The sequence below is a fragment of the Vulpes lagopus genome, chromosome 14, assembly GCF_018345385.1.
Source record: "Vulpes lagopus strain Blue_001 chromosome 14, ASM1834538v1, whole genome shotgun sequence".
Lineage (NCBI taxonomy): Eukaryota > Metazoa > Chordata > Mammalia > Carnivora > Canidae > Vulpes > Vulpes lagopus.
In genome coordinates this window covers 15047117-15070218 of record NC_054837.1, presented here as the reverse complement: position 1 = coordinate 15070218, position 23102 = coordinate 15047117, and the positions used below count along the sequence as shown (strand labels likewise).

Sequence of the window (23102 nt, the reverse complement as noted above, 5' to 3'; positions counted from 1 at the left end):
AAATACAACTGAAGAGACACAGTGAGAAAAAAGAGAAATTCTACAGGTCAGTTTAGAAATCAGATAAATATGTCAACACAGAACAGAAGCATGCTCTAGAAAGAACATCCCAAAAAAAGGTTTCTGCCTTGGCCAACCTATGGCTAACCCAGCAACCATAATGGCAACAGTGAAAGGGGAACAGTCAGAAGAGGATTGTAAAAATTATTCAAGTTTTGATAATGAGAAACTTTGAAGAGAAAATTAATGGGAAAAAATTAATGAGATTTTCAACTTGGAAAAGGAGAGGCCACAGTCCATTAATTATGGTAGCTGAACATTCTCTTTCTAATCCCAGAGGGTCAAAATCAGTCTTACTTATACATAAGGAGGGGTTCCCAATAGGCAGGCTTGTGAACTACTGTAGTAATGGTTAAATAGAGGCCAATGGGGCGGGGGGGGGGGGGGGGAGACAGGGTGTCTGTGGTAGGTGGAAATTCAAAGAAGAGAAGATTTGGGGAGGAAATTGGCTCCAATATTATCTCAAAGTCCCTTCTATCCCTATAATCAATGATTCCTTAATAACTTATTGTACAGCAAAGGTTTATAAAACCCAGAAAACACAGACTAAAGAAAATTACACTATTAAAAATAGGGAAGGCAGAAAATTTTCACTTCTCCTTTTTAATACCTACGATAATCCTATGTCCTAATTTCAAGTCTTTCTACCCCATGTAGTAATTGCGCTAATATATATGCATCCCAAAGGTCAGGAAAATAGAGATGCAGTTCTTTTTTTTTAAGATTTTATTTATTTATTCATGATAGACACAGAGAGAGAGAGAGAGACAGAGACACAGGCAGAGGGAGGAGCAGGCTCCATGCAGGGAGTCTGCCGTGGACTTGATCCTGGCACTCCAGGATCACACCCCGGGCAGAAGGCAGGTGCTTAAACCGCTGAGCCACCCAGGCTGCCCTCTTTTTTTTTTTTTTAAGATTTTATTTATTTATTCATGAGAGACACAGGCAGAGGGAGAAGCAGGCTCCGTGCAGGATGCCCAACATGGGACTCGATCCCAGGTCTCCAGGATCACGCCCTGGTGGTGCTAAACCGCTGAGCCACCAGGGCTGCCCCTATTAATGCAGTTTTTGACATATTTATGGTCATCTGAGCCTTCACCAAATGGCCCTATTTAAGCAACTTAGCTGTTTTATTTCTTAAACCTGGCTGTCACCTAATGCCATCAATATATCTGTGTCTATAAGTCTGATCCCTCTTTTCATTCTCTTAACATCAAAAAGTCAGATAATCTGGCTTATAAGAATTGTTTGTAAGCTAAGAGTAAATAGATAGAGAATAGTATTTAGGTAACACTCTTGAGAATAAAATCACCTAAAGTCCATCTCACTTGAACGATATACTTTGGCAGCTTTCAAAGGCTTTTCTCTGACACCCATGTAATGAGAGACTTTATGGAAGTCTCTTCCCCTTCCTAAGGGGAGATTCCAACACACCATTAAAACAAAGGCTTTTTTCTTCCCCAATTCCTTCCTAGTAACTGACCATGTTTTAGAGACTCAAAGATGCTAAGTCATTGAAATAAAAAAATTAATTTCTATAATGTCCCACAGTGAAATTCTAAGATGTAAGTAAATACATTTCCCAATACATAGACTGATTCATAAGTGTGTTGTTGCCTCTATTACCCTTCTTTTCCTTGTTAATAATATGATATTTAAAAAATAATATGATATTAGAAGCTACCCTTTATGGAATTCCAACTACCATTATAGGTACTTTATATATATATATGTATTATTTATAATCCTATCACAACAGTATATGGAATAAATATGATCATTATTTTCTAAGAAAACATAGGTAAAGAGGAGCCAAGTAATAATTTCCCTAAGATCCCAGAGCCAGAAAGCACTATAGCAGGGATTCCAATCTGGAATCTAAATTCACTCTAAACCCCACCCTCTCTCCACTTTGCAGGCACTTTCTTATCAGACTGCATCTACTGGATATCAATGCTCTGAGAATATTATATTCCATTTCTCTAATAAAGATAGGATGATATTCTTAATCATTATAATTCAGGTCTCTCAGTCAGACTTAATATGCTTCTACTACCTGAGTTAAAAATCCACCAAAGAAATAACATGAAGAGTTTGCAGTAATAATACTCCATCTCAAATAAAGTAAATGTGTGCTCATTTAATTTAATGGATATATCATGAAGATACAGTTTTTCGTTAATTTTTCATGGGTCTCTTTCCTTCATATTTAAATAGAAAAAGAGCCATGCATCTGAACAATGCAAGCTGTTAGATCCTGAGGTCAGGGACCAAGTCTTATTCAATTCTATACCTCCAAGGTCTATATATGGTAGACATTCAACACCAGATCATTGATTAAAGATGGAGGCAATGATTATCAACTTCTAAAAATAATATTTTAGGGTACCTGAAACATTTTGAACAGCAAAAAGGATTCCATGTTTCAAAAAAAATGTTTTTGGTCTACAGGTAAACTTCCTACCTCTCGATCCTTGAGTTTCATGGCGAGCACCAACTGATGCCTGTGGTTAGTGAGAGCCTCCCGATAATTTCCTTTGGAGAAGAATGCAGAGCCCAGATTCCCATGAGCTCGGCATTCTCCTGTCTGGTCACCTGAGTTGGATTTTAAAAAAAGATAAAATTTCTTTAAGTTATAGTGTTAATTATAATTTATAATGCCCATCTTAATTTAATTAACAGATTTACTGACTAATATTTTCTTTGTCTTCTTTTAGAAAAGTATTTTCATCTTCTATGAGACTCTCTATAGTAAGTTATGGTACTAGAATTAAATCTCTGGACAGTAACTGTTGTTATAACATACAACTACATTCAAGGACATAGGTATCCTGGAAATTAGAGGTTAAAGACCTTGACACAAACAAGCTATGAGTCACCTCAATGCTCTGCTAATGACCGCTGGTTCTGAACAACCATCAGCTTGTTGATTCAGTCATTTAAGTAAACCTACTATGAAAAATAAAAAATAAAAAAAAATAACTAAACCTACTATGATATATTGCTTCTTTACAAGTGTGCTGATGATAGATTTACTATATCTCTTCTCTTACTGCAATGCTGCAAGTCACTGAATAATCACTGTAACAATGATCATAATCATAAGCCACACTTATTTTACAAATGAGGAAATGGTAGCACTGAGAGGTGAGGCAACTTGCAGAAGATCATATGTCTAGTAAGTAGCAGAGCCAGGATTCTAAACTCAGCCATCTAGCCCCACAGGCCACACTCAACCACTGCACTGTACTATTACCTCTAACAAAATCCTGATGCATTCTATGGTAGACAAAAATTAAGATGAGAGATTCACCCATCAATACTATCATTTGGGATATTAAATCTGTGAGCCCAAATCTCTGAAGAGGGCAATGAATATGTTAATCCACATATCTTGGCCTTTCGGTAGCTTTGGTATTTTGTTATAAGAAAGGCCCTAAGTACTCTAAAACACAATATTCTAGAGACACACTCACTTTGCATTGCATATGGTATTCCCATCCATGTCAGGTTAATCAGCTTTTTTATTTCCTTTCTGTACTGAAATAAAAGACAGAAGCAACCCTACCTAAGGTCTTGGCTACATCCAAGTCCTGTTGCATGTATCCGGTACTCTTCTCTGTGTTTCCAAGAGACCAGTAAGCACTGCTCAGGGCAGAGAAAACAGAACCTCTCAGTTTGAGGCTGCAGGTGCCAATCTTGAGAGCAGCTTCTAAGACAACCACAGAGGCCCCATGATGGCCAGCTGTCAGGAGTTCCTGTCCAACCACAGACACAACCACAAAGGGGCTCTTGTCCAGTTTCATTTTCTGAAGCTGCTGATAAGTGGGCTCGAGGGAATCTGGGGGAAAAAAAGAAGGAAACAAGAGAACATAGATGATATACAAAACAATCTTTTATAGTATGCTCTAGAAGCAAATGTGTATCATACCTCTTATGGACCATTTCAAATATAAGTTCCTCAACCTTTAATCCAGCACCACTCTCAGTGTCCACCTATCCATAGGATTCCATAACCCCACCCTCAGTCTGGTAGGTAATCTCCTTCTCCCCACTGCACATGCTTAAGCCACATTCACCTTCCCTTCTGGTCTTTGAGTATGACATATCACTTTCCTTGAATAATTCTCCTCCTCTGTCCTGCTGTCCTCTCAAAATCTTACAAGCACATCTCTCAGGTTCAGGTTCTGACTCCACCATACGGTATCCTCCAGCCTATCTGACTTCTTGTACCTAAATTTCTGCTACATTTTTATAGAAAGTATTACAGTTTGACCCTTAACCATTTTAGAATTATTCCACGTGTGTTCATTTTGAAGACATTTCCCCAGCTAAATCTGAAGACTGCTATAGAATGTTTAATGCTTTACAATAATTCCATAGTAACTGGCACAACGTGGGCATTAAATTGAAAATGAGCAATTTCTGGGGCACTTGGGTGGCTCAGTCTTAGGTTAAGCATCTATCTTCGGCTCAGGTCATGATTCCAGGATCCTGAGATTGAGCCAGGCAGTGGGCTCTCAGCTCAGTGGAGTCTGCTTCTTCCTCTCCCTCTGCCCCTCCCCTTGGCTTGTGCATGTTCTCTCTCTCTCAAATGAATAAATAAAACCATACCAACAAAACAAAACAAAACACCAAACTTGCCATTACCACATAGGTGATAGTCCCTAACACATCTGGTGTTCAAAAAATGTTTGTTCAATCTGAATCTGAATGACTGATTAATAAAACTCCATCTACCTTTTCCCTGGAAAATGCAATAAAAGAAGCTCTCCCAACAAAATCGCCATCATCCTCACTGCAACACAGTATCTACTGCTGCTTCTAAAACCAGTATGACCAAATAAAAAAGTATTACCAGTTTTTGTTGTGGTGACAAATGAAACCATTAAAAAAATCATCTGAATTTGCTAAGGAAAGAAAGAAAACAAAATTAATGTTGATCTCATTTTATTTTCATGTGGTATCTAGAAAGGATACAGACTAAGAGTCAGAAAGCCACAGAGATTCTTTTTACCTGAAGCTAGGTTTGAATGTGATGACCTCTAAGTGCCTTCTCCCCCTTCTCTCATTTTTTCAAAGACAACTGCAGAGTCACTGACTATAACCTTACAATGATGCGGCATTTACAACACATTTGTTAGCTTTACTGAAAAACTATTTCACATTAGTTGTTCCACTGTGCGTATGTTAAAAAAAAAAACTATTAAAAAGCTGGTCTCTTTAAATCTTGGATATCTCAGCCAATGGTACTGCATTAACATGTAATTTTTACAATTTATGACTTTGAATTTCAACTCTACACTGAGGAGCTCTCGTCTGAATCAACATTACCACAGAAACCTCGAAACCTACTGATGCCTAAAGCATTTTTCCCCTTCAATCAGATCACTAAACAGAGAACAAAGAACATTTTTATACCTGTCAAGATGCAAGTGCACATAGTACCAGTAAACACTAGCTAACCAGTAAGGTTAAATACAGGCACAAGAACTCAGGAATTACTAGAATAGAAAACAACAGTACCATACTGAAATAAATGTGAGCAAAATTTGGTGGTACCCACTGCTGGGTTTGGCTGCCAATGATGATCACATTAGCATCCCACCAGTCAATTAGCAGAAGCAAAAATAACAGAATTTCGCAGCTAAAAAGACCTTGAAATACCCATTTTAGATGTGGCGAATCTAAGCATTTAAATGATTCACTTAAGGTCAGACAGCTTGGGACAGAACCGAGATAAGAACCTCGTTGCAGAGCTCTAAGTCTAGGCTCTGATACCATACCAGGCAAAATTCTTATTGTTGACAAAAATAAAAATAAAAAAAAATCAATCCTCGCTGGTTATAAGTAGAAAAGAAGTGCACTGAGGAGCTACTGCCAAGAGTGAAAAAGCAGACCTCCAGACCCTCAGTCAAAATCATGCCACAAAACCTCCATAATGAAAGCAACATGATTGTCGCAACTAAACACAGGACACCACAGCTTTCACTGCTGCCTCCATTACTACTGAATGGCACCATTAGAAAACAGATGTCATGACTGCCAAAAAACACCACCAGAACAAATTCTGTGCTATCCTTTCTTTTTTGAACCTTGACTCAAAGGTGGGTTGCAGCTGCAAAGGAGAATGGGAAAATTAGGATCTGAAGGCAAGAGGCAGAAGTAGGACATAGGGAATTCCCCAAACATGGGAAGAGTGTTCAGACACTCAGAGCCAAAATGATCAATAGCCAACAAAGATACCATGCTCAGCTGGTGACTTTTTTTAACTGTAGCAATCATGACCAAGTTCAAAAAAAGGAGCCCTCTATTTTTTTTTAAGATTTTTATTTATTTATTCATGAGAGATGCAGAGAGAGAGAGAGGCAGAAACATAGGCAGAGGGAGAAGCAGGTACCATGCAGGGAGCCTAATGTGGGACTCGATCTTGGAACTCTGGGATCATGCCCTGAGCCAAAGGCAGATGATGCTCAACTGCTGAGCCACCCAGGTGTTCCAAAAAAGGAGCCTTCTAAATGAGCCTCTAAAACTACACAAAGGTAGAAAGAAAAGAGAACAGTGCCACAATTAGAGGACTGAGGGAAATACCTGGAAGACTACCCCTGCAAAAGAAAGAAATATTCAATTGTACAAATTTTCACTAAATAAAAATAAAGTTGAAGGAACAAGAGGTAAAAGAACAAATTTCCATTTTCAGTATATAGGAAAGAGACTATAAATACATTAACAGATAAATTAAATGCAATCTCAAATGCAGTACATGTTATAAGAGTTTGAAAAGGGGGGCAACTATTAAGGGTTGTCAGAAAGCTTCATGGAAACATAACTTGATTTCTTAAAGAAAGGGTAGATAGGACTTAGACAAGTCTTTCCTTTGTTTCTGAAAGTAGAGGGTATTTTAGGCAGAAGTTCTGTTCTAAACAAAAGTGCCAGAAGAAGATAGGTACATGAATTGATAGACAATGGAGAATAGGGCAGCTTGAAGGGACCAGAGATTATTATAAGGAAGAAAGCAGATGTGGAATAATAGAGAAAATATCCAGCCAAGGACAAGAGATCTGGATTTCAAAGCTGCACAGCCTCAATCTCCTCACTTTGTCAAATGTATAGATTGTGATTCTGGTGATAGTTACATAAATCTATACATCCTATAGATATGTATATGTCTATACATATTTGTGTACATGTATGCATAAGCATATACACACATATACATGTGTGTATATCTATGTGCACAGATATATATGTGCACAGAAAAGTATACAAAAGTCTATTTTGCCTTACATAAATTTAAATTTTTGATGTCAAATTTCTCTGCTCTCAGCTATAAATATGTCTCAGTGGCCCACACTCACTAGTCAGAAGCTCCAATTAGCAGGTATACATGCTTTTGACACTAAAAGTGGTAGGACAAGTTTTTTTTTTTTTTTTGATGTATTAAAAATATAGGCTAGATTAGCTCTCTCTGAGATTCTTTCCAACTCTACTATTCTATTCCTCTAATTCCTATTCTAGAGTAAATAGGCTATTAGCATAGGGACTAATTTTGTGATTTTATCAGGCTAGGTGAAACAGATTTGACATCCTGTAGCTGTTAAGAGGTTTTTCTTTCTAGAAACTATGCATGATATATGAAATAGCCAATGTTAAACCAACTCCGTAGAATGTAGAGGTCCTCTGCAACATTCACTGAATACCACTTATGTGCTTTCAAAATGTATAGGCTTTAAGAATTTAAGATGAACGAAGTCACACTACCTGACATTTGAAGAGCTTGTTGGAACGTAGTAGAGACTATTAATAAACAATCTCATTCAGATAAGAGATATATTATATTTTATCAGTTCTGAGATACACATTTATTCACATATTAACATCCTTAGATTTGGGATTTAACATCTTTAAACATGGTGGTGCCTCACAGTGATCTGTCACTTCTATGTTTAAATGGGTCCAACAGAGCTCTTTCAGTTTATATAAAATAAAAAGTTAAATGACAAGAAAGAATTATGTCATTAAACATCAGCATTTTTTTAGTAATATATAAAATAATAATACAACTCTCAATCCAGAATTCTTAGCATTGGTAGGATGCACTATGGGTCCCCAACAGAGCAAAGTGCTGACTCTACCCATATAGGTCTAGGAATGCTTTCCAGAGGAAGTAAACATCTAAATAGAAATTGAAGATATAAGAAACCAGTGTTTTCCAGGAACTGCAGGTTGTTTTAGTTGGGGGTATCTTGGAGATGAGAATGAAAGAGAGGAAAGATCTCTTATACTAAGGAGGCTGACCTCTACCCCATAAGCAATGGGGAAAATAGAATTATGAATAAGAGAATGACCAATCAGACTTACATTTTAGAAAAATTCATTCTGGGAAGAAAGCAAAACATGGACTGGTTTAGGAAAAATAAAAGCCATGAAAACCAGTTAGAAGCAAAGTCCTGAACTTTCAATGACAAAACAAATGGAGAACAAAGGATAAATTTCAGACATAGTTAGAATTAAAAAAATTTATAGAATTTGAGGAATAAATGCATTTAATAGACACAGTGCCTTATACCAAAGAAATGTTACTCTACTCACGTCTCCCATGGATCACCTTCAAGGTAATTAACGTTTTTACAGACTTCAATTTGTCTACAATGCTATGAAGACCTGGAGCCTTCCAAGCTACCCTTGTAACATTTCCATACATACATGATTTTAAAAGCTTCAGTTTTCCTAAAAACCTGGTAATACCACTACCAATTATTCTTGGACACATCGCAAAAATAGAGTACTGCATTGCAAATCCAGAAGACTGACAGAAACAATTATGAAATGAATCTCCAAACAGTGGTCCAAAGAGAGAACAGCAACTAATAAAACGTAAGGAAGTGGGATTCTTGGGTGGCTCAGCAGTTGAGCGTCTGCCTTCAGCTCAGGACATGATCCTGGGGTCTGGAATGGATTGCCGCATCAGGCTCCCTACAGGGAACCTGCTTTTCCCTTGCCTATGTCTCCACCTCTCTCTCTGTGTCTCTCATGAATAAATAAATAAAATCTTAAAAAAAAAAAAAAGTAAGCAAAGTATTATGAGGGTAAAGTACTCCCAAAAAAACAAAATTTAGAGGTAAGTTTCCTAACATTCATTTAATTTTAATTTTCACCTTTTCTTAGGTTAATTCCTTAAAGAGGCAACTAAATTAAAAACCACTTGGCTTGTCACAAAAGGAAAACTATCGTATGATTCCACTGATATGAGGTACCTAGAATAGTTAAATTCACAGAGACAGAAAATAGCATGGTAGTTGCCATGAGCTGGGGGGAGAGGAAATAGAGAGTTATTATTTAATGGGTACAAAGTATTAATTTGGGAAGATAAGAAAGTTCTGGAGATGGATGGTGGTGATGGTTGCAAAACACTGTAGATGGACGTAATGCCACTGAATTATATAATTAAAAAATAGTTAAAATGGTCAATTTTATGTTACACATATTTTACCACCATTAGAAAACTTTTGGTTTATACAAAAAAGTAAAATTTAACTCTCCTCAAAAAAAGAAAAAAGAAAGAAAAACAACTGACATGTTTAGCACTTTGTCTAAGTCACTCACTTCACATTTCCCCAGGCGTGTCTATATATAGTTCCAAAAGGATTCAAAGGCCTTCCATAGATATAAAGGTAGAAAATATAGAAGCCAGAAATGAGTAGAAAGTAAGGATAAGACAAAAACAAAAAACAAAAACTCAGCATACAGACAGGCAGACTATAAGCCCCAGCCCATTTCCTAAAGATGGCCAGGACATTGGGCTCTATGCTTCATAGAGGACAAAGCAAAAGGATAAAGATCATTTCTAAAATTCCCAGACCTTCTAAATAAAAATACAGCAACAGTCAGGAGAAATGCAGCCTTTCCTGGCACTGGGGGCTGAGACAAAGTTCTCCAGTGAGTGCTCAGCAAGAGGACCACATGTATGGTGTGGTATTCATTCCACACCCACAGCACTGTGCCTGTCATAAATATAAGAGCAGGATTAACAGTGCTTCTATGTGTGCTCCTCAGTGAGAAGTGCATGACACTGAAGCAGGGAAGGTCATGGGCAAGGGCCAGCTTATGCCTTGTAGTGATGGATTCTCAAAACAATATACTGTCATTTCCCTCTTACAGGTAAGGACTGAGGTATAGAGAAAGGAAACAACCTTGCTCAGTCGGAGAAACAGCAAATGGCAGCACTAGGATTAGATTCCAATTTTTTTTTTAAATAACATTTCAGAAACAGGCCTCCTGTGAAGTGACTGCCACCTAAATGAAAATCAGAGGGAAAGAATTCTCCAAGGGTGGGTGGCAATTAGGCAAATAAAAGGTGAGCCCCAAGTTGACCCAGAGAGAAAAGCTTATACATTCAACAGCCATTTTCCATCAGCACTCCATAAAATTAGCTTCCCTGGAACCTCTGGAGCTAGTAGAAACACCACGACAGGTGATAGCCCATAAATGTAATAGTCTTTAGATTACCGAATTAACAGGAGGAGAGAAAATATACACAAGAGAACCCTCAGCAAGAAGCAGCCCTGGCGCCTTTAGAGGAACGAATAAAGGTAAACTCAATCTCGCTTTGTAATTATATTATTGAATTTGGTTGGCAGTAGTACTATGCTATACCATGCAAATTTGCATAAACATTTATAAGATACAATGAGCTGAAATTGCTGAAAGGCTATCAGAAAAGGAGAAATGGAAAACAGTAAAAGGATAACTTGAGAGGTCATGAAAAAGCATATCATTTTACATTTATACTTATTTTTATGTTTTCATTAATGATCTAAGGAAATACATTATATATAAGGATGTAAATATATCTACAGGAATAGTTTAACTGATATCTTGGTTGGTGACACGAGTAAAACCATAATGATTTAATAAAGTAAAACAGACAATTCAGTTAGCAATATAAGCAACAACATATCAAGTAACAAAATATCAAGTAAAAAAATCCAGTAAGTTTCAATATGGATAAATATATGTATTTGGGAAGGAAGACATATTGATGTAGGTTGGCCCTACCTTTAAAAAAAATGAAATCTTGAAACTTCTCCAAAAGGTCAAACCACAAGGATGCTGTGCATATCACTGGAGCTTTGTTTCCTTATAGAAGTACCTGGACTAGGGGAGCTTCCTCTGTTGCATTTAAGAATTAACAAAACAAAAACAATTGATACAACAGATCAGACCTATATGTAAAGTGACCAAACTGCACAGCTATGCAACAATAGCAGGAACTTAGAAAGCTGCAGGAGGCTAAAATAAACAGTGGGTAAAAAATGGGCAGCAATGATGACAGATTTTGTGAATTACAACCATATAACAAAAAGAGAGGTCATTAAGATGTGAGATGATGCACAGAACAACACCGTGCAAAGCAACCGCCTCTATAAAATGTTGATAAGAGAAGCCCACCTGGAATAGACACAGTGGTAAAGGCAATGCTAAAAATAAATGAAATACATCAAATTGCCTTAAGGAAAGAGAAGAAAATATTGAAGTGTTCCAGGCACCTGTAAGATGCAGCTTTCTCCAGGGTCAGCCTTAGGTCACTCAGTATAAGATGGGAAAGAACATGGCACAGAAAACCCTAAGGGGGACAGCAGCATTGAACTATTTCTCGCAGTGCAGGGAAGATTTCCTTACATTTATCTAAACAAATTGCTTCAAAGGCAAAATGGTAAGTATGATTCTGCTGATCTCAACACATTCACTCCAGTATTCTAAGGCAGCAGCAGAAACACCTCAGAATAAAGAAGTGATATCTTCATGAACTAAATAAAAAAAAAAAATGTTCCATGTAAATTGCTTGCAGAAGGATATAGGGAAAGAATGAGAAAATGCCAGAAAACGGCAAGGAGAGACAGATTGATTTTTGTTGTTGTTGTCCACTTCCCCCCCCACAAGCCCTGCAGCTCCAAAGCACATCTGCTCTAAGTCAGAGTTTATTAACAGCAGGTCCCCCAGTGGGAAAAGCCATTTGGTTCCTACAAGTAAAGACTCAGCTTTGTATGGGGTTATAAAATCACATGAGGAGAGATTTCCTTATCACTTTTTTTTTTAAACATGCAACCTTCAATTTTCAGGAAAACATTTTTCATGGCTAGAAATCACCAAGAGACTATAGGAGTCCCATTTAGTTCATCAAACTTTTACTTAGCCAAGTACTGTACTAGCCAATATATTAAAACTATAAAGTCACAAATATGTTCAAAACTAGATAAAATGTCTAATGATGTTGCCATCAAAACTTTTAGGTTCATTCAAAAACATGCCACTTCAGAGACAAAACAGAGTTCTGTTTGACATAATCTAATATGGAGCATTATTAGCTGTCTGCCTTAGTGTCTCCATCCCTGCAAAGATGGTAACTGTTATACCCTCTCAGCCCAACCTAAGAGCTGCCACAAAAATTGATGTCCTCAAAGTGAAGCCAATCAGTTTTGGCCCTTAGAACTCTTCCAACCTCCAGTACTACTTTCAATCCACTGTTCTTCCAGAATACCTATTGGTATGAAACAGAAGTAACAACAGAAGTAACAACCATATAACTAGTGTATGTCTTTTCTCTTTCAATTCAATATAATCTTTTCATGTTCCTCTGAAAAATGTTACACACAGCCTTACAGTCAGGTCCATATTTCCTTTCCTGAAATATCAGAAAGCCTAATATCTTCTCTTATTTGATTTTTTTCTAGATGGCATATTGGTCCAACTGAGCAAATCAATTTACTTATAGAGCTATTGTGATTTAGAAGTCTAGAATCTTAGAACCATTTTTTTAAAAAAGTAATCTTTAGATAGCCCTAAAATCCAGAGAAGTTAATTCATTCACACACATTCATATAGTTAATGAAAAATTTAAAAATATAACCCAGGTCCATAAGCTTCTGGCTGGTGGCCTTACAACTATCCTATTTCACCTCATTAACATCAGCTGTTAACAGTGATTCTTGATCTTCCTTTGTGGAAAATACAGAATCTTAGCAAATTTGATAACCTATCATTTCTCAGTGCCTGAGTCCAAAGTCTTCAAAAGCTAGAAATGCCCTACTTTAAATTACTGTCATATCAAATACTTTCATCATATTTACCTCTCATGGGAGATTTCATGGCAGCTTCTACCATCCCCACCAGAAGCTGGAGACTCTTGGGGTCCTGAGCCAGTCCAGATGCAAAGGCTGCCAGGGCATCGGCATGACGTCCGAGGTACTGGAGGGCAACACCCTGTCGGAAGTATGCCTGGAAATACAGAAAAAATAATGCATGTTTTACTTATACATTATGCTCCAAGAAGGCATGTAGTGATTCTTGATTACAAAAACTGGTCAGCAGACAAGTTTTAATTAATTAATTAATTTTCATTTAGTTCATGAAGATTGTCTTGGTTCAAAAACCCAGTAATCAATTCTGATTTCCTCCAATACCATAAAATGTAAGCATTACTTCTTTCAAGAAAATTTTATTTAAAACTTTTGCTCTTTTCACTTCTAGAACATTTATTAATTCTACCACATTCTTTGGCATTTATTTACAAATTGCTTTTCTAAAATTATTTTTAAAATATTTTTTTATCCTATCTTTAACAACATAAGCTCCTCAAAGACAGGTATTTAAAAAAAAAGGACAGGTATTTGAAGGTTTCTTTATGTCTCACCAAAGTATCTGGCATAATGCAATATAAATGAGAGACACTCATATTCCACTTATTTCAAATTTTCCCCTTTTACATAATTTTTTAAAAAGATTTTATTGATTTATTCATAAGAGACACAGAGAAAGAGGCAGAGACACAGGCAGAGGGAGAAGCAGGCTTCATGCAGAGAGCCCGACGTGGGACTCGATCCTGGGTCTCCAGGATCACACCCTGGGCCGAAGGCGGTGCTAAACCGCTGAGCCACCCAGGCTGCCCAAATTTTCCCCTTTTATATATTAAAGAGAAAAATCAATGTATGATGGTTATTAAGATAATTTTAATAATGATAAAAAATGGCTACATTTAATATGGTGTTTCAGACATAATATTTAAAAGTTGTTATCTAAAATATGTGTGCTTCACTCAGAAGCAAAATATGATTATTGTCCTCCAAGTTCTTTAATTGGATTAGTTTAAAAACTAGTATGACCAACTCTAATTAAAAGAAAACATCCTTCCTTCCAGATCATTGCAGAAAGGACCAGAAAATTAATAAAATATTTACATCTTAGAATAGTCTTAAGACATGCAGTTTGTTTTCAAGTACACAGAGTAAAAAGAAGTAAATGAACAAAGTATTACTAATATATAACTACCAAAGGACCTCGTATCTGATTAAATGATACATTAAAATGACATTAATACACTCATTGCTTATATGACATCTGTTTCTAAAATAGTTGGCCTCCTATTCCACTTAATTAACCTTATAATATGTTTATAACACACACTTAACTTTTTCAGTCCAATATACTTTGAAATTGTCACAAATTGTATTCATGGGATCTAAATGAAGTTTCAATCAACTCCTAAAACTGCCACTCAATAAACTTAATATATAATTTTATTATTTTATATTACATACACAGAGAGCACTGTTCATATACACAAAACATATGTACTTACCTTATCTTATTTCATTTTTATAACTCCCTGCTGAAGTAATTTAAGATAGGTAATACTATTAAGTGTTTCTATTAAGAAACAATCCATAAATAGAATGAATACTCAATTATGGGCTATACAGATTTCTATTAGCTTAAACCACCAGCAGTTGTTAAAACTCAGATCCTAATAAGACAATAACCTGTAAATGCACTTTTATTACTAATTCATAAGATCACTTCCTTTCAATGGACTCAGCCACTGTTTTAATCTTTAATGTCTTTATAGACATTTGTCACCATCCTTTTCATGTCACATTTTAGGAGATTTCTATAACCCAGGAGGCAATATCTACCACATTCCAACTAAAAATAACTATAGTTTAGTTTAATATAGCATTTCTAGAAAATATAAACTAAAAAAGTATATTGATTTATATTATACATATATAGAGATATATACCAAATATCTGTAAATTATTATTATTATTTATGGAAAGAGATAAAAAATGTCTATAGTTTTGATTTCAGGTATACATTTTAAGAAACACAAAAATCTATTGTGGCAATCATTTCTATTACAATTACAATACATGTAAGCCAAATCATGCTATACATCTTCAACTTATATAGTGCTGTTACTCCAATAAAACTGGGGGGAAAACACAAAAATCTAATGAGTCTCAATGAATTTGGTAATTTCTTGTATATTTAAAATGAAACCTTATCATTCATTACTTTATCAGAAGAACAACTCCTTTCCCTGTCTGACAATGAAATCACTGAAAAGTATGGTTTATCTATTCCGTCTAGGTAGGCAAAGTTCAGGGTTTTTTTAAGATTTTATTTATTCATGAAAGACACAGAATGAGAGAGAGAGAGGGGTAAAGACACAGGCAAAGGGAGAAGCAGGCTCCATGCTGGAAGCCTGATGTGGGACTTAATCCCAGGCCTCTGGGATCACGCCCTGGGCTGAAGGCAGGCGTTAAACCGCTGAGCCACCCACGGATCCCCCAAAGTTCAGTGTTAAATGCAAGTCAGGGTCTCAAGCTTACACAGCAGTTACACAAGAAGAGTGTGTGTGTTTTGTTTCTTAGGGCATTCAGAAATGCGATGAGAAAAGGTACAACTTGGTTAAGCTGCCCACAATCCTGGCTTCCTTTCTTCAAAAGATTTTGAAAAGAGGTATAGGAGAGAAAACTCAAAGGTCTCCCTTGGTCCTCCTTTATGCCCCCTCAGGAAGCCCCAACTCAACTCTATAAGATTTCCTCAATTAAAAGCTTAGTTGTATCCCTGTCAAAACATAAGCATAGGGCAGCCCGGGTGGCTCAGCGGTTTAGCACCGACTTCAGCCCAGGACGTGATCCTGGAGATGCGTCTCACGTCAGGCTCCCTGCATGGAGCCTGCTTCTCCCTCTGCCTGTGTCTCTGCCTCTCTCTCTGTCTCTGTGTCTCTCATGAATAAATAAATAAAATATTTTTTAAAAAACATAAAAAAATAAACATAAGCATAATTAGTTCAAACTCTGACAAACCCCTGTTCCACACTCATAGATTGGGACTCTGCCAACTTTTCCATAGAATATTTACTGCATATACAAATAGCTGTTAAATAAAAATTAATTATCTATACTTTTGTGAGAGAAATGCCTCTATGGAGTTCAACTGATGGTGATAAAACATGGACTGTAGTTTACTATGATAGAATAAAAAAAATTTAGCACAGTGTGCCTGACACAAAGTACACAATAAAATTAGGTATTTTGATCATAAGTTAATGAGAAAAGAATCACAATAGGAATACATAATTATAGACCAACAGAATATAAGGGGAGCCCAATAAATATTTCAAATATCCTATTATCAATATAACATGATTCAATTCCTATCATTGCTTCATTCACTCCTCCTCTGCTCCCTAAAAGACTGTTTGCAACTGGGAACTCACTACTCTAAGGCTCCTAGACAAAATTTGATCCACCTGACTAAAACAAATTAGTATTATCAGGTCTTTGGAAATGCAGTAGCCACTCACAGGATCCTCTGCTAGCCTTTTCCAAAGCGATGGTCAAAATGTAGTGAAATTCACAGCTGTTTACCATAGCTTCAAGAGAATTGATGTGATCTGCCTTGGCCTATCTGCTTCTCCCCTATTGGTTCCTGCTACCAATTTTTCTCTTACCATCATAGGTTTCACAGGAAGCTATTTCATCTGGGAAAGGAGCACATTTTGATCATTTAAGATTGAGCAGAGGCAGTATATGTGCAGCATGATAAGCGAACGTGGGGCCCATGGCACAATGTTGAACACTTGGTGCCCAGGCAACCTCTGCAAACCTCTCGCATACACCACATTCTAGCCACAGGTTAAACAACAGGTGGAGAAGGAAAAGCAACGTGGATTCACTACTGAGAGTACCCATCCCCTGAGAAGAATGGTTTTAACCTGAACCTTTAGTGAAGAAGAGAAACTTGAAGGGAGTTAGTGAATACACTGGACTAAAAGTGGGGTGCCTAGAGTTTCAAGTGTTGCAGTCATTTACCACAAAGAACCCTCAATGAATGAAAAAAAAAAAAGAACCCTCAATGATTATTCCGCACATGCTACTAAGCAACCTCACAAATAATACAAATACAACTGGGTTATAAGTTTCCATACTTCCTTCCATTAACATTACCTAAAAATCTACAGCACCAGGCACTGTGATGTATACCATAAATAAAAAGAAACAGTCAGGACTCTTTTTTTTTTTTTAATTTTTTTTATTTATTTATGATAGGCACACAGTGAGAGAGAGAGAGAAGCAGAGACACAGGCAGAGGGAGAAGCAGGCTCCATGCACCGGGAGCCCGACGTGGGATTCGATCCCGGGTCTCCAGGATCGCGCCCTGGGCCAAAGGCAGGCGCCAAACCGCTGCGCCACCCAGGGATCCCAACAGTCAGGACTCTTACCCTCAAGCAACTCACAGTCCATAGGGGAAATATATTAAAAAAAAAAAAACTCTGAATGTCTTGACTGCTACCTTCAGTAACTGCTTATTAATAGTAAGGTTTGGTAATATTTCAGCAATAATAATGTAACCAGCAGTAATAATGACCAAAGAGTTTATGCCATATTGTTGAAACTGTTAGTATTTGCTTTTTATTATGTGGCCATTCCTCTCATTTCAGAGAGTTCACAATGGACTGAATGTTTGTGTCCCTCCAAAATTAGTATGTTGAAACCTAACCCCCACTGTGATGGAGGTGGAGTTTTAGGGAGGTGATTAGGTCATGAGAGTGGAGCCCTATGAGTGAGATTTGTGCTCTTATAAAAGAGAACCAAGAGGTCCCTCTTACTCTTCTGCCATGTGAGGACACAGCAAGGAGATGGCCTATCTATTCACTAGGAAGTGAGCCCATACCAAATCTGCTGTCACCTTGATCTTGGATTTCTCAATGAGAAATAAATGTCTGTTATTTAAGCCACCTGGTCTATGGTATTTTGTTATAACAGTCCAGATGGGCTAAAACAGGTTTAAAGTACGAACACTCAAAGACTAAATAAACTTGGGAAGTAGTAAGCTCTTCCCCTTTCAAGCATCTCTGGAAGCAACGAAGGACCTGACCTGGAAGCCTTTACTTTCAACATTCCATTTGTGGTTTCCAATTCTAAAATATCACTAAACTCGGTAATAACATAACATCCTACTCTCTCACAGCTCAAATGAGTGATGAGGTAAATTACTATGTTCATGGGTACATGTATATATGTAAGACATAAAATATAGAACAAATACATGTAATATGTAATGCTACATAACACTGTGTTTGCTTACATATAGAGTCTATTAGTTCAAGCATTCACAAATATTCTTTCAGTTAATCTGTACTTCCTCATACTTTAATATTCTTCATGTCTTTCACTGTTTGAAGATTTTTACATTTTCTAAAGAATATATCTATAACATGGTGATATACCTGCTAACCAATCATACCACTGCTACCACCTCATTGCCATCTTTTTCAAGAGTGTTTAAAAATTATGTAACTATTTTACTGAATTTTCCCTTATTATTTTATTTAAAAATGAGTAGAAATGGGAAAAATAGGAATGCCAATTCTCATTTTTAAAAAGCAACAGTATTAATCTATAATTTAACACAACTGGGTCAAAATGAAAATGATTACAGGGTGCCAAAGGCAGAAAAACTTTAATATCACTGGATGTACACAGAACAACTAACTATGCTCAGTTGTGATGAAAAGAATAAAATTAGAGAATGTGAAAAAAATATTCTTAAAAAGGAAAGGTACGATTTGAGATTTTGTTTTTTAGTTATTTAGGAATTAACATTTTCTGCCCACTAAACATGTCAATCTCTGGTTTAGTATTTTCCCTCTTAATATATTACATATGAGCAAAATGTAAATATACATAAATTACCTTTATCATATTTATTATATATTATAAATTATACATTATATCACATAAAAATGTGTTACACAAAAATGAAGGCACAGACCCATGTCCTCATCAGTTTTGTTTTGTTTTAAAGATTTTTATTTATTTATTCATGAGAGACACAGAGAGAAAGAGAGAGAGAGGCAGAGACACAGGCAGAGGGAGAAGCAGGCTCCATGTAGGGAGCCCTACGTGGGACTAGTTCCCGGGTCTCCAGGATCACTCCCTGGGCTGAAGGCGTCGCTAAACCCCTGAGCCACTCAGGCTGCATAGTTTTGTTTTGTTTTTAAGATTTTATTTGTAACTGAAAAAGAAAGCACAAGGAGGGGGAGGAAAGGGACAAGCAGACTCTGATGAGCCCAGAGCCCAATGCAGGGCTATATCCTAGGACTCCGGGATCATAAGCCAAGCTGAAATCAAGAGTTGGATGCTTAATTGAATGAGCCACCCAGGCACCCCCTCAATAAGTTTTCACCATCTTATATCAAATAGGCACCTGTATGGATACATATATGCTAATTATTTTTATGTGCAAATTATTTTTATTATGTATTTTGTTATGTATATTTCACTTAGAAAAAGGGATACATCAATAGAACTTTCTGTAGTGATGGAACTATTCTTTGTACCGTCTAATAATGATAGCCTCTAGCCAGTCACATTTGGCCACTAAGCATTTGAAATGTGGCTAAAGTGACTAAAAAACTAAATTTTAAATTTTATTTCATTTTAATTACTTTAAATTTAAATAGCCAGGAATGGGTAGTAGCTATTAGACCGAACAATACAGTTCTAAAATTTGATTTTTCTCTAACAACAAACTTCCAAATACAAATCTAAACTGGAAGTTGAAAGAGGATATATTAAACAAGAGAAACAACTACTACCAAAGCTCTGAACTAAAGCTATGTACCTTACTCCCAAAGCAGCTTGGTTAGAGAAAGGACTCATAAGGCTAACCTCTCTCTAGAATCCTGTCCTGATTACTTTTTAGCTGTGTGCCTTTGTCCAAGACACCTAACTTCACTGAACTTCATGTTCCATTTCCACTCAGAGAGAGGAGAATCATGACAACCTCCAAAGTGTTGTCTGACTGACATCACATATGAAACGTAAAACACAAGGTAGCCACTTTTTAAAAAGTTGAACAGAACTTAATATTTCACTAACTGTTACTCTTATTATTTGGTATGTGTTATTTAATCAAGTGGTTCATCTGCTTCACCAGCTTGCAGATCAGAAATCATCTCTGGTAAAGTGAGCCAGGGACTGACAAGAAAATTAGACACAAAACAAAAATTAATGATCATAATGATTATCTTGAGTCACTAGGGAAATAACTTATGCTTGGCATCTTCTGTTTAAGAAGCCTGTAAAGTAGGGGCACCTGGGTGGCTCAGTTAGTTTAGCAACTGATTCTTGATTTCTGCTCAGGTCATGATCTCAGGTTCTTGAGATTTAGACTCACATTGGGGTGTGGAGTCTGCTTAAGATTCTTCCTCTCCCCCTATTCCCCCTTTCTTCTCTGAAAAATAAGTTAAAAATAAGATGTTTACACTTTCTTAGTTGATTGAGTAAGCTTCAATTATCTAGTAAATTCATTATCTGGGAAAAACATTGTATGTACCTTAAATAAAATCCACTGGCCCAGGTGAAAAAGAAGGTAGCAGAAAACAGAGACCTAAAATCTATATGCAGAAACATAAAAGTCTTTCCTCTCAAAGACTTTATATTGACACACTGATTATGAGAATTACAAGGCATTGTAAGACCCAAACCTGATACCTGTTTTAGAATTAGCAAGAGCCCTGTCTTACCATAGCAGTCCTGCCACTACAAATCATCACTAAGTTCTACTGCATATATGTAGGTGTTTTATTTCCAAAAATGTTTCCGGCTATCATTTGTTGAATTGCTAACTCTGTGCCCCCACAGTGCTAGGTGCTTTTCATAGTTTATCACTAACCCTCACAATGTCTTGCAGGATGTTCTTATAATGCCTATTACACAAAAGAGATGCTTATGACTCTTGCCCCAAATCATACAGCTACAAACTGAGACAAACCCGCTGCCGAACTCTTTCTCTTCCCACTATTCCACACTACCTCTCTGATAAAAGAATTAATGGCATGCAATTAACCTCTAAATCAAGGTTTTTGTCTGGGAACTCTTGTACTCACAAAATTCAACCTATGGAGGCAGAAATGAAGGAAAATCAGAAATGACACAGAAAATTTATGAACATGAATATTTAATCTCTATTCCATTAGCAACCGTTGATTGTAGAACAATTTTTAATGAATTGAATGGAGGAAAAATTCATTTCATTAACCTTTCATATAAATGTATTATTATTGAACCAAACAGGCCACTGTACTTGCAACTCAGTTCGATGTTAATTAGATTACAGGCATGAGGCTTTAAATCAAAGAGAAACAAAAGGAGCCATCAGCAAGCTTCTCAGCCATTGCTTGTTTGTTTCCTGGCAAAAATGGATTTCTACCTGCAATACAATTTGCTATGCTTCTTTTATTTTCTGACATTTTCAAGTGAATTTTCTCTTGCTTCTGTGTGCTGACACTTTATATTAAAAATAAAAATAAAAATAAATAAAACCTTGAGAATCAGCAAAGAGCACATTCTTCATGTAGCAATATGTTTTACCTGCTCGGCTGGGAAAAATCATTCCTATCTCTCCAGAAAACTACACTTGTATTTTTTTACTAGTCTGCCTTATTGTATGCTGAAAGCACATGCAAGAGATTGGAAGCTATTTTAGAAAACCATTACTGAGTTTGTAACCCAGAGTCAGAGGCCCAAATGGCCTAAACATAATGTTCTAACCAAATCGGCAGCTGTGGATTGGTTTTCTCCCTAACATCGGCTTTTGGTCCATTTAATATAATTTCTACAGGAAATCTGTTCTCAGGCCTGATTGTTTCATATCATATCAGTTCATCCTTTTCCCAAAATTAATTTTTTCTCCAAAATTAATTTTTAACCAATTGTATCACAGGTGTTAAGGTAAAAAAAAATTATGGGAAAATCACATTTTAAAAAGAAATTAGAAATCTGATAAGATATAAGATGAAATGACAACCAGGAGTTAACTAGGTGTCATTTTCTAGCACTGGAGGGATTCCCAATGTTAATGTTTATGTCAGATTATAAAATGTGTGTACCATCATTCGAAGTTTCTCTTCTAAGTTTTAAAAATAAATAGTGAAATAAGTCTGACGTCCCCTAGAGCAATGGTTCTGAACTTTCCATATCTGGTGCCTTCACTCGATGGGTGTGACATAGGAGGAGTATAAAATCAAACCAGGAAGAAAACCAGAGAATTTCCTGAACATTCTCCAAGAAATAATCTGGCTTTAGCATGAGTTCTATGCCATACCTAAACTATGCCACATTAATGGCAATCCATTCCTTTCAGAAAGCAATCTATCAGAAATTATTATAGGGTGGCTAGGTGGCTCAGTCAGTTAAGCATCTGCCTTCGGCTCAGGTTCATGATCTCGAGGTCCCAGGATCAAGCCCCATGTTGGGCTCCTTGTTCCCTCTCCCCAAGCCCTTCTCCCTGCTCATACACATGTGCTCTCTCTCAAGTAAATTAAGTAGAATTTTAAAAAGAAAGCAGGGTTGTCTTCTATGTCACTCACTCTCTCTTCCACCTCATTAACCCTACCAGTTTGAGCATCCAGTTTATCCCTTGTGAATAAATAAATGAAATCTAAAAATAAATATAAAAATAAAAATAAAGAAAGCAGGGTTGAAAGGTAAGAATATATTACCCCAAAATGCTTACACAAATATTTCATTCATGTTTTTCTACATGATAAACTTTGCTACCTGTATATTTCCCCTTCCTATGTTATCTAATCTTTCCATACTGGCACCTGTGTATTAGTGTGCTACATATCACAATGAAAAACAAGAACAAGGAAATGTCTGCCTCTCAATACAGCACAAAAATGTAAC

General features: G+C 36.6%; 1 protein-coding gene across 3 annotated transcripts in view; it reads right to left on the bottom strand.

Moving 5' to 3' along the window:
• TTC28 (tetratricopeptide repeat domain 28) overlaps positions 1-23102 on the bottom strand; it is a 616175-nt gene that overhangs the window by 293312 nt on the left and 299761 nt on the right. For all 3 annotated transcript variants that reach the window (XM_041728768.1, XM_041728769.1, XM_041728770.1), the window contains 3 exons: positions 13191-13338; positions 3629-3901; positions 2525-2655 (listed from right to left, as the gene is read on the bottom strand). In XM_041728768.1, coding sequence (XP_041584702.1) covers positions 2525-2655; positions 3629-3901; positions 13191-13338 — 552 coding nt within the window. The remainder of the gene's footprint in view (positions 1-2524; positions 2656-3628; positions 3902-13190; positions 13339-23102) is intronic.